This window comes from Coffea arabica, chromosome 1e, assembly GCF_036785885.1.
Source record: "Coffea arabica cultivar ET-39 chromosome 1e, Coffea Arabica ET-39 HiFi, whole genome shotgun sequence".
Lineage (NCBI taxonomy): Eukaryota > Viridiplantae > Streptophyta > Magnoliopsida > Gentianales > Rubiaceae > Coffea > Coffea arabica.
In genome coordinates this window covers 52,381,445-52,394,004 of record NC_092311.1, presented here as the reverse complement: position 1 = coordinate 52,394,004, position 12,560 = coordinate 52,381,445, and the positions used below count along the sequence as shown (strand labels likewise).

At 41.3% G+C, this 12,560-nt stretch overlaps 2 protein-coding genes across 3 annotated transcripts; one reads left to right on the top strand and one right to left on the bottom strand.

The window, feature by feature from the left end:
* Nucleotides 1-507: 507 nt before the first annotated feature.
* Nucleotides 508-4,621, top strand: LOC113714652 (uncharacterized). The gene is made up of 2 exons (XM_027238637.2): nucleotides 508-3,982; nucleotides 4,091-4,621. Exons 1-2 carry the CDS (start codon nucleotides 688-690, stop codon nucleotides 4,456-4,458), a joined length of 3,663 nt encoding a protein of 1,220 aa, XP_027094438.2. The 5' UTR covers nucleotides 508-687; the 3' UTR covers nucleotides 4,459-4,621.
* Nucleotides 4,622-4,872: 251 nt separating this feature from the next.
* Nucleotides 4,873-10,787, bottom strand: LOC113714661 (cellulose synthase A catalytic subunit 4 [UDP-forming]). 2 transcript variants are annotated; one of them, XM_027238644.2, is made up of 12 exons: nucleotides 10,610-10,787; nucleotides 10,282-10,486; nucleotides 10,063-10,175; nucleotides 9,780-9,849; nucleotides 9,415-9,580; nucleotides 8,694-9,306; nucleotides 8,462-8,599; nucleotides 8,239-8,364; nucleotides 7,714-7,926; nucleotides 6,555-7,079; nucleotides 5,870-6,220; nucleotides 4,873-5,769 (listed from the first exon to the last, which is right to left on the bottom strand). In XM_027238644.2, exons 1-12 carry the CDS (start codon nucleotides 10,679-10,681, stop codon nucleotides 5,188-5,190), a joined length of 3,174 nt encoding a protein of 1,057 aa, XP_027094445.2. In that variant the 5' UTR covers nucleotides 10,682-10,787; the 3' UTR covers nucleotides 4,873-5,187. The 2 variants fall into 2 exon arrangements, with proteins under 2 accessions (XP_027094445.2, XP_027094454.2); XM_027238653.2 differs by having other exon boundaries at nucleotides 10,282-10,483.
* Between the last annotated feature and the right edge of the window lie 1,773 nt (nucleotides 10,788-12,560).

Sequence of the window (12,560 nt, the reverse complement as noted above, 5' to 3'; positions counted from 1 at the left end):
ATGGAAAAATTACTGTAACGATTTGATATATGTGAGGGAAAAAGGTGATAGAGAAATGTGATCACGGAAAACGACAATATTTTCCAACGGAAACAAGCAATCCAAACAAGGCTTTTGTTTTCCACGGAAATGAAAAATATTTCTAAGCAGCTATTTTTGAAGTTTTCGATCAGCTTTCTCAAGAAAGACCGACATTTCTAGTCAAATCAAATGTGCAAAAGATTCCTATGGAAAGCAGCCCCGCCCCGGGGATTAGTTAGTTGACTCATGAATGTCGCAGCTTTCTATTTTTGCCCAACGAAGTCCGCGGAATTTCCTTCTCCGCGCTTGTGTCCCCTCGCCAAAGAAGAGAAGTTCGAGGGCCTAAATGGATGTTTCTTGTTGGTACGAGTTTGGATTACAGACCTCGTAATCTTTAGAAAATTCCAATAAGCGAAAAAAAATAATTGTTAAATGATGGCACGGGTTGGACAAAGCATTCAACTTTCTAGCCTGCGTTCATATCACACATCTCAATGGGCGCTGACTATCAATACACCACTTTGGTTTGAAGTTTAGTGCAGCTTTCGTTTTCTCAATGATGTAATCATCTCTCCAGTCTCCACCATTGCCTGCATTTGGTACAAAACAATAACCCACCCAACCAAAATATAATCCTGTAACATGAATCTCAGAAAAAGCTAAGGGATGACAACTTCTCACAGGACTCGTTTTCTTCTTCTTCTTCATATTATCTTTTCCTCATTTCTACCCTTGAAGATCAGTTCATCAGCAACAACTGAAGCACAAGCTCTTGTCAAGTGGAAGAACAGCTTATCATCTTCCTCTCTTGATTCATGGTCTCTCAACAGTGTTACAAGCCTTTGCAGTTGGACCGGAATTGTCTGCAACAGGGCCGGGACAACAATTTCGGGGATAAATCTCTCCGGTGCTAATATTACGGGAACTCTTGACCAACTTGATTTCACATCACTCGCAAATGTCGCAGTTTTCAATCTCAATGGCAACAACTTCAGTGGGTTCATACCATCTGGCATTGGCAATCTCTCCAAGCTCATTTTCTTGGATTTAAGCAACAATTTATTCGAGGACATCATACCAGTGGATATTGGGAACTTGAAGGAGCTGCAGTACTTGAGCTTTGTCAATAACAACCTGAATGGTACTTTGCCATATCAGATTGGCAAACTTCAAAAGGTACGGCACTTGGACCTTGGTTCAAACTACTTAGAGAATCCTGATTGGTCGAAGTTTACAAGCTTCCCTTTGTTAACTCACCTCAGCATCTCTTACAATGAACTCACCTTGGGATTTCCAGATTTCATCCCTCGTTGTAAGAACCTGACTTACCTAGACTTGTCCGTTAACCACTTGACTGGACCGATTCCTGAACCAGTATTCACCGATTTAGATAAGCTTGAGTACCTAAATCTTACTGGCAACTCATTTCAAGGGCCATTGTCACCATTTACCAATCTGTCCAAGTTAAAAGTGCTTCGGTTAGCAGAAAACAACTTCTCTGGTTCAATCCCAGAGGGCATTAGTTTGTTGCCTGATCTTTCAATGCTTGAGTTGCATAACAATTCATTTCAAGGAAAGATTCCATCTTCCATAGGTCAACTGAAAAATCTTCAAGCACTTGATCTAAGGATAAATCGCCTGAATTCTACAATTCCTTCTGAGCTTGGCTTGTGTACTAATCTCACCTACTTAGCTCTAGCCTTGAATTCTCTTACTGGTCCCTTGCCTTTGTCGTTGTCCAGTCTGATCAAGATATCTGATTTGGGATTGTCTGATAATTCTCTTTCTGGTCAAATCTCCCCTCATTTCATAGGTAACTGGACTGGATTGACTTCGTTGCAGCTTCAGAATAATCGTTTCTCTGGGAGAATTCCCTCAGAAATTGGACTCCTGCTAAACCTAAATATTCTTTTTCTGTACAATAATCAGTTCTCAGGCACCATACCACCAGAAATTGGAAACTTGCAAAGTTTGACGGTTCTGGATCTTTCTGGTAACCAGCTTTCTGGTCCAATACCGCCAAAACTTGGAAACCTCACAAATCTTCAAATGTTGCAACTATTTTCCAACAATCTGAGTGGAACAATTCCACCAGAGATCGGAAATTTAACTGCGCTTACTTCTCTTAGTCTCAATGGCAACCAATTCAATGGAGACTTGCCTGACGAAATCTCTAATCTTAGTAATCTGCAGACTCTCTCCCTCTTTACAAATAAGTTTTCCGGTATCATTCCCAGGGACTTGGGGAAGAACAGTCCTTTTTTGGCAAATGTAAGCTTTTCAAATAACAGCTTTACTGGTCAACTGCCACCAGAAATATGTAGTGGTTTTGCTTTGGAGGAATTCACGGTGAATGGAAATTATTTGACAGGGCCGTTGCCCGGGTGCTTGAAGAACTGCTCCAAATTAGTCAGAGTGAGGATGGAAGGAAACAAGTTTTCTGGAAGTGTATCAGAGACATTCGGAGTTCATCCAGCCCTTGAGTTTATCTCTCTTAGTGGCAGCCAACTTACAGGCCAGCTTTCACCTCAATGGGGGCAGTGTCAGAACCTTACAAATCTACAAATGGATGGAAACAAGATATCTGGTAGGATTCCAGCTGAGCTAGGGAATTTGGCACGGTTAGGTGTCCTTAACTTGGGATCAAATGAATTGACTGGTGAAATTCCAGAAGAGCTCGGGAATCTAGCCCCGCTTTTCAATCTCAACTTGAGCAACAATCAGCTGAGAGGACAGATCCCTAAAAGCATTAGCAAATTGACAAAGCTGCAATATCTTGATTTTTCAATAAATAAACTGAATGGAGGCATACCGGAAGGCCTTGGCGATTGCCAGGGCTTATTGACTTTAGATTTGAGCGACAACATGTTATCAGGTGACATACCATCTGAACTGGCGAACTTGATGGGATTACAGTATCTTTTGGATCTCAGTAACAACTCGCTATCAGGAATGATTCCGCCAGACTTGGGAAGGCTTACCTCGCTGGAGATATTTAATGTATCACATAATGATCTCTCAGGTAGAATTCCATCAGCATTGTCTGGCATGGCTAGTTTACGGGGCATTGACTTCTCTTACAATCAGTTGTCTGGTCCAATTCCCAGTAATAGCATTTTCCGGGTAGCTCCAGCTACAGCTTTTATTGGAAACTCTGGTTTATGTGGAGATGCAAAAGGATTGTCGAGCTGTTCTTCAAATGAACCAAGGAATTCAAAGAACAGCAACAAGAAGGTTATTATTGGTGCAACTGTTCCGGCTGTATGTCTCATTCTTCTAGCAACCATCATTGCTGGATGCTGCATGTTTCGAGGAAAGGCAAAGCAGCATGATGAAGAGGCTAAAATTTCCAAGGGATTTGAGAGTTCAGAATCTCTAATATGGGAAAAAGAAGGGAAATTTACATTTGGTGATATTGCAAAAGCTACAGAAGGCTTCAGTGAGAAATTTTGCATTGGAAGAGGAGGATTTGGAAGCGTATATAAAGCAGCCATACCCAACGGTCAGATTGTGGCAGTCAAAAAGCTCAACATGTCAGATTCCAATGATATTCCATTGACAAACCGGCGCAGTTTCGAAAATGAGATAAAAACTCTGACAGAAGTACGTCACAGAAATATCATCAAGCTTCATGGATTTTGCTCAAAGTGGGGATGCATGTATTTGGTATACGAGTACATCGAAAGAGGTAGCTTGGGAAAAATTCTGTACGATGATGAGATGGCAATTGATCTGGATTGGAGTACAAGGGTGAGAATAGTACAGGGAGTGGCTCATGCACTTTCTTACTTGCACCATGATTGCTCTCCACCTATTGTCCATCGAGATGTATCAATAAATAACATTCTTCTTGAGTCAGAATTTGAGCCAAGACTTTCAGATTTTGGCACAGCAAAACTACTAAATTCAGATTCATCCAACTGGACTACAGTTGCTGGTTCTTATGGCTATATGGCACCAGGTTACTTAATCTTTGCCAATTTATGTCTGGTTAGCTTCAGCAACATACCTTGCGATAAGTTTCATTAGTTATCAAACTAATAATGACTTTTGTTATATACCTATGCAGAGCTTGCGATGACCATGCGGGTTACTGAGAAATGTGACGTTTATAGCTTTGGAGTGGTTACATTGGAAGTTATGATGGGAAAGCATCCAGGAGAACTTGTGTCTTCACTGTCATCTGCAACAGCCTCGATTGATTCCGATACACTTCTGAAGGACCTCCTTGACCAAAGGCTGCCACCCCCCAGAGGACGATCAGCCGAGGAAGTGGTGTTTGTGGTCACTTTAGCTTTAGCATGCACTCGCACAACTCCAGAGACACGGCCAACCATGCGTTCCGTTGCTCAAGAATTAGCTGCTCAAACCCAGGCTTACCTCCCGGAACCCCTCGGAAGAATAACAATTGGCAAGCTAACCAGTTATCAGAAATAGGGATTTCTAGAAACTAGTAGGCAAGCTTTGTTAGTTTGGTGGGCAGGGTGAAGCAATAATGCCCCACGCATCATAGTTGATGGTAGCTAATAACTGCAAGATATGTACAGCCGCAAAATTTTCTACCCAAGAATGAATGCCGTATTCCAATTTTGATTTCCCATTATACTAGCTAATTGGACAAGAACTTTAAAATTACAGAAAAAAAATGATAATTGCCCAAGCATAATGAAATATATTTTCTTACTTGGTGCTGATAACTTGTTAGGAATTAGCTAGAAGGACAGCATTTGTCGTTCTCCCTATGCTACATCGAGCAAGAATCCATATGAGGATGCGTGTCAAAGCTATTTGTCTACACAGCACGAATCTGAGCCTTTGTTACACTCTTCTCTTCGAAGTGAAAAAGGGAAATTAATATGTAGTTGCAGTGCATTTTCACAAGATCAAGCAAAGTTCCAGGTTTATACCCGGCTGGAACAAGTAGTCAGTCACAAAAATGTAAAGGTACATGGATTGTATGGGAAAAAGGTAGTCCAGATATGTCTTACAGCACTGGTATCTCGCAAATTTACATATGCCAGTGCCTTTAATTCCTTGTCCGAAACTGGTAGGATTCTTATCACTGACGACATAAAACTATTTTTACTTGCAACCAAAGGAAAGACCTAGCAAAATTGGACGAAATTGAGGAGCAACTGCATAAAGAAATGTACTAGTATAGGCTTGCTAGCACTCCACTCCGCATTGTTTGAGTATGGGGCCAGTTTGCTTGGGCAAGAAAGGATCAATTCTGACCCAAACCAGCGAGAAGATGGATGCTAAAAGTACCGACCAAAGAACCACAATTGTGGGAGTCCGGTTTTGCCTTCCCATCAGACCCTTTAGGAAAGGGTAAAGATGAACAATGACCCAGAAGGAGAAGAACAGCTTGCCAAAAAGTGGGCCCCATGAGGTATATCCATTGTTAATTGCATCTGAAACTCCAGCAACAACACCAACCATATTCAGGATTATCAGAGTTGTTGGTGGGATGAGAAGGGTAGTCCACTTGAACATGTAGAGCTCCCCAAACTCGGCGTCGTCAGCAGCCTTCGCTGTTACAGTAAAGTTGGTGTCGACTCCTGCAAGGACCTTTAGAAGGCCCTGGAAGACAGCAAAAAGATGAGCTGAGACGCCACCTATGACCCAAAACTGCTCATTTCTCCACCAGTCCTCAATGCTGACGCCACTCCATCTGAGCTCAAGCACGCCTGTGACTATGATTGACATGAAAAGAGCAACGAACCATAGGCTACCAAAGTTGTTTAGCTGCACAAATGATGATACACTTGTCAGATTCCGAAAAAACAAGGTGGATTTCAGCGAAAAGAAGTTAGTCGTTTATTTTATGGACATCAAGAATTCTTACAGACGGGACAATGAACTTTCCGGTGAGAAGGCACACAGCAGGAAGCGAGCAATAGGCCAGCAGAGCAATGGAAGTGAATGGATAAACAATTGTGTTAACATAAGCAAGTCTTTGTAGCCATTTCAACTTTCCTCCGTAGCCATACCAAAGCGGGCAATGCCTACTGAGGAAGATTTCAACAGAACCAAGAGCCCATCTCAGGACTTGGTGCAACCTATCCGATAGATTGATCGGAGCTGATCCCTTGAAAGCTGGTCTCTTTGGTGAGCAGTATATTGATCTCCATCCTCTACAATGCATCTTGAAGCCTGTCAGAATATCCTCTGTAACCGAACCATATATCCATCCAATCTGAAAGAAGCGAAAACTTATCAGATGACAGCTTACGTACATTACACTTGAAACAATTAAAACAGTGTGGTGCCAATGGCCGGCAATTCAAGCTAAAACAGGTTACTAGTTGGTGGTGCGACATTTGTTAAACGTTGATTTTGACTCGGAGAGCAACAGTTTCCATTATAGCTAGGTTTTAGAACTAGCAATCAAGAAGACGTCCATAAAATTAAGCTATTCTCGTCTGAAGTTGACCCATAAACAATAGTAGTTTGTAAGTTTACGCTCCACAAAACTGGCCTCTATGGTCGAACAAATGGAGAACCATTCTGTGCTAATGGTAGTTACCTACCTCTTTGCCCCACTCGGTTTTCTCTTCATAGCCACAGCTGATGACGTGAATGGCTTCTTTAATGAGCGACCCGGGATTAGTCCCTTCAGGGAGGCCACCTTCTTCCATAAGTGTGGATGTAATGAAAACTGGTGACTGTCCAAAACGTTTCTCGAAGTTCTTTTGGGACATGAGGGATGATTTCTCTAGCTCATCATATCCTTCAAGGCCTTCTTCGATCTCTTCCAGATCGAAGACTGGTGCAGATGATTTCCTGGTGTAGCTCTTGCCCTGCATTTTCTTTTTCTTGCTGAAGGTTCCAATTCCATCTAGCAGGCCCTTGACGGATGATCCCTTCTTTTTGGACTTGGCCTTCCTGGAACCGCCACAGCAACAGCAGCACCATCTGGGCCAGCAGTCGCAGGTCATCTTGGGCCTCTTTGCAGATGCTGGTGGATCGTACCCGTACAATGCCTGCCTGTTGAAGACACATCCAGTTCCCACATACACAGGCCCTTGGATTCCGTCCAAGCCTTTCATGTTGATCTGCATCCAAAATTGCAGATGGTACACAATTAAATAGCGGGCTTCGAGGTCCTACAGCCCCTTAAGGCCCAGACTAGAAGATTTTATTTCTCTTTTTTTTTTCTTTTTCATTTTTCTGGGGAATATTTCTCTGAAACAAATATAAAAACTCTAAAAGTTAATACATAAATCAAGTTGGAGACAAGCAGCTGATAGAGGAGGCACCAAAAATGCAATGCATTTATTCTTTTCCGAGTATGTTTTGTTACCACTACTTTGCGATGATTTTTAAACTCGGACCGGAGGATAAATCAGAAAACCTTTCGATTCGCACGATCGATTCAATCCCAATTTAAAAGTTTAATAAATTTTTATTTATTTTACTATTAAAAATTTTGAATAAAAATAAAATATTTATTTTAAAAAATAAATATTTAATAAAAATCAATTGAACCTCCCAATTTTTATCAGTTCAACCGATTCAATTGGTTCTTTGAAATTTTTTTATTGAACTGAATTGGAGGCATGGCTAGTTTGCAATCCAATCTGTTGAACTGGCTGGTTCGATGCGATTTTCAAAACACCGTTACTTTGGTTAATAGAAATGAGTAGAGCTATCCACCAAAGTGTAAATGAAAAAACATAAGATACGTACGTCAAAGAAGACGACGTTGCGATTAGCGTATCGGTCGTGACGGTCAATACCGTCGAAGCGTTGAGGGAACTGGACGTAGCAGATTTTCTTGGCGACATGGGGATCCATTAAAAAGCACATGCCTTCCCTGAGGGCTTTGCTGTTGTTGAGGTAGTGATCACAATCCAAGTTCAACATGAAGGGTGCATTTGTCAGCACAGCAGACACCCGCACCTATGCACAGTATATAAATATATCATACATTTTTATTTTTTTTTTTTCGATACGATAGATTATCCTACACTAGAGGAGAGGGGAGGGGAGGGGAGGACATGAAAAGATCTCAGAGTAATTCAGAGGGGACTGAATCATCATCGGATCAAACAGGTGCACTACGCACTCACCTGGATTTTTTGTGTAGAGATTGTTATTTATGTCTGATTTATGGCTGAATATATGGCCTTATTAGTTGATAAAACTCCATGAAAGTAGCATAGAATTTTACGTAGTAATACTGGTAATTAATTAGTAGTTATATACACCAACCAGAGAATTCATGGCACCGGCTTTCTTGTGGTGTTGGTAACCGGGTCGCTTCTCACGAGAAACGTACACCAGTCTCGGCAGCTCTTTACCTTCCACGTCCAGTGCACCTTCACTCCCCAAATATACCTACATAAACAAATATAATCCAAATCCTCTTGTATTTATAATTAATAAGCACTTAATTTATGAGTTCTTTTGACTGAATTTTTATTGGGGTGAGAACCTGAATCATGCCGGGGTGATCGCGGGTGTTGTTTCCAGGCCACGGGGTACCGTCTTGCATAACCCATCCTTCCTCTGGTTTCTTCTGAGCCTTTGCCACTAATGCGTTTATTTTTACTTTGAATTCCTCGTATTCTCTCTACGGCATATAAAACATTACCAATTTCTTCATTAGTGTCTCATAGCTAGCCTGTAACATTTAAATGATTTGATCACAAGATTTGCTTAATTACCTTCATGGCCCTACGATCCTTGACGAAGGTGTGTTGCACCTTATCCTTCAAGTAATCAATCTTCTCAGAGAAATAGAACTCCGGAGCTCTAGGCTCCACGCTGTACTTCTTGCAGAACGGAACCCACCTCCGTGCAAATTCTGCAGTCTCCGACAGCGTGTCGAACAGCAGCATCGCCGCACCATCGTCCGACACGTAGCAGCTCACCTTTTCCACCGGATAATCCACCGCCAGAATCGACAGAACCGTATTGGCAGTTATAATGGGCGGTTCCTTGAGAGGATCCACGGTACTGACGAAGACATCGACCGGGGACAGACGGTTTGGTTCACCCTCCCTCTCATACCTCAGGGAGAGGCGATCCAGGTACGTTTCCCGGTTGATGGGGAGCCATTTGGGGAACTGATCAAGAATCCAGGACAGCCCGAACCATATCTCGCATATCACGGAGATGATCCAGAGAGGGAAGGCATCGTAGGCCGGGGCCAAGATTCGGAAGTGGAAGAAAAAGCAGAGAATGATGAGCCTGAGGACGATAACAATCCGATAGGGATTGATTAGGCTTGAAGGAACTGGAACTTTTCGCCACAGGGGTTGCCTAGCTTCAGCGATACTGCATTCGTATGCGGATAATGATATAATATCAGTTATAATGCTGATTTTTTTTTCTTTTTTTTTTATATGTAAAAAAGAATAAAATTTCTTTTCCTGGACTACTTACAGAAAATCATCTTCATCGCCGGGGTCGTTTCCTCCATCGTCCAACTTTGTGACCAGACCCCTCTTCTCCTGCCTGGTTTTCCATTTTTCCACTCTTTCCTTCCATTCGGAAGTGCTGTAAGTCTCCTTTTGATCGTCTTCTTCGGCTTCTTCCTTACCTCCCACAACTATATATATATATATATATATGCATGAACAAAAAAATTCCCAATTTACAAATGATGATATATTCACACGAGTATGGTGTGTGTGTGTGTATATATATATTAGCAGTGAGCATTTGATTGGATCCTGATAAAAAAAAAAAAAGGAAATTGCAAAGGAATAAAAATAAAAAGAAGGATCTAACTTAATTAATTCGATTACCACTTCCAGCGACGGAATGATGTGCGGCTCCATTAGTATGCAGATGTTGGTGATTATACTCACCATTTTCCTGGCAACGCCAACCAATTATGGTGTCATTATATATGATGCGAACGCCAAAAATAACTTTCTTCTACGTATATCTTTTTCTTTCGTATTTTTATAGGTACGTACATACATAAAAAAACTAACAAGTTTTTTTCACTTGCACTGTACTGTATATTAGGTAAGTAATGAGTATTCTGTAACTGTTTTTGCAGTCTGTACAGAAAAAGAGCATTACCCGATACTGCTGTCGGCGATCGGGACTAGTGTCGTGATGATTTCTGAGCTGAAATTCATCCTCAAAATCATCGTCAAAATTATCTTCATCATCTCCTTCGACTCTAGGGCAACCTGCTCATGAATTAGCTAGCTCTTTTTTTTTTTTAAATATATATATATATATATAAATGGAAAAAAATCCCCAATATATATACGTAGTAAAGCTGAAGTCGAGGACCTTTGTGGCGCTTATAACGGGTGTGGCACTGAGGACAGCACCGGTCGCCGTCACTTCTCTCGTACTCATAACAAGGCCGACACACCGGGAAACCACACTCGTGACATGCCACGAAAACCTCTCCATTCTCCTTCAACCCAATTTCATCCCCACAAACTCGACATATTTTCGTCTTGTTTCCAGATTCACGTGTGGGAGGCCGCTGCTGTGCATGCAAAATAACACGAATTTATGACAAGTATGAATAATTATATGAAAGAACAAAATACGATTGGTAGGAGAATAAATAAACTCAAGTCATTAAATTCATGATTTCATGGGGAGTGACCTCATCCTCCATGCCATGAATGACGTGATGTTCATTACGAGCGTGAGAACCAGTAACTAAGCCGGCAGCCATGGTACTGGAAAGACTTCTTGTGGCTGAATGGGGGGAAAGACAAGGTGATTAAAAAGAAAGGCCTGTGAGAGCGAGGGAGACAGGGGGTGAGGAGCAGGGATTTTAAGTAGGATTAATGGTACGCGATCGATCTATGGTGTAACAGAGAGGTCATCAGAAGAAAGAGAGGAGGAGAGGGGAGGGTTTGGGTGCATGTGCAGCCTTCTCTACCAACTGATGGTTGAGGAGTCGTAGGATTAGATGGATTAGAACAGACGTCAACTGCGACAGGTACCAGACCAGACCACACCAGCAGGGACAGCTCGCTCGCCTCCTTCTCTTTCTTTTTTCTCTCTCTCTAAAAGCTGCCTGCGTATCCACTGAACTTCTCAGCAGCTTAATTAAGCACATAGCTTCGGCTCCAAGAATGCCTGAGTAAGGATCGATGATGCTAACCCAGTAGCCCTAAGACGCGGACGGTTGTCCGTCTCTTAACAATAACATCATTCATATATCTGCAGTGCAGGCTTCATTTCCCCGCATCATTTAATTATTAGGACTATTTTTTACACATTAAGTACTGCCCTATCTCTTATCATGGGAACCAAAATGTTATAGTAAAATAAAAAATAAAATCTCTTTCAACTCCTTTGGTTTCTTTAATTAGGATGTAACATAACAAGTATTTGGCAACCAGCCAGAGGAGATTCTCCTCATACTTCACCGGGTCTTTTGTTAATAGGATGAAAAGAGAGGTTGGGAATGGGGACGAGCAACGGGAGGAGGAGGGCGTTGACGAGAAGGGATAGGAGGGGCATGGGGGTGGTAGCGGTTGAGCAAGGGAGTTAGTCTAGAGACACAAAATATGTGGGTCTAGTTTGCAATTAATATAATTGTAATGCTTTTTCTGAAATACCAAAGAATTGGGATTACAGTAGTGTCTGTGATCTAATTATTATCCTTTCCTTATTAATATTAGCGGGAAATACACACCCTACAAACGTGTAAATTTTCAAACCAAAAAAAAAAAAAAAAAGAGAACTTTTCTACTAATAAAAATGTAGAAGTTAACATTTCACCAAAAAGGGAAGTTTTTGGAAGTTAATATTTATGTTGAGTTACTGAGAGTTATTAAAATTACTCATAGTATAAAAAACTTACCCATGCGAGGCAAAAAGTGATAAAAAATTTTGACACCAAAAGCATCCCTCATGCTTTGTACTTAGAGAGATTTTCCAAGCAGAGTTCCAAAGATCTTTATTAAGCTCGAATATACGATTAAATTCTTGCGTCAGAACAACTACCGGAAGAACTTGGCAAACGTTTTATCATTTGGTCACCGACAATACCAGTCCAACTACGCTAAACAGTACCAACTGATAGCTTCGGTGATCACAGGTATCCGGTCAAAATCGAACCGATCTACTCGCAAGCTAAAAACTTGATTTGGACTCGAGTTGACCGAGTTTGAGGCAACCCAAGTCCAAGCGAACCGATCTACTCGCAAGCTAAAAACTTGACTTGGACTCGGGTTGACCGAGTTCGAGGCAATCCAAGTCCAAGTGTCTCGATAAGCCAATCAAGTCAAAGTTCGAATATCCAAAAAGAATGCTCAAAAGCTCGTCGAGCCTTATTGAGTTTTTTAATTTTAATTGTTTAATATATTATTATTATAAAATTACTTTTATATCCAAAAGGGTTATTGAATTTACGAAATATTTTAGAACGTATGAAAATTTTTAAAGGGCAATAATATGTTTTAACTCAAAATTGTCAAGAAAATGAAAATTTCTAACTCGAACTTGACAAAGCTTGTATTGACTCGAACCCATGTGAATCGAACTTGAATTTTATGAGCGACCATCGAGCTCGAACTCGAATTCCAATAATACTACTCGTT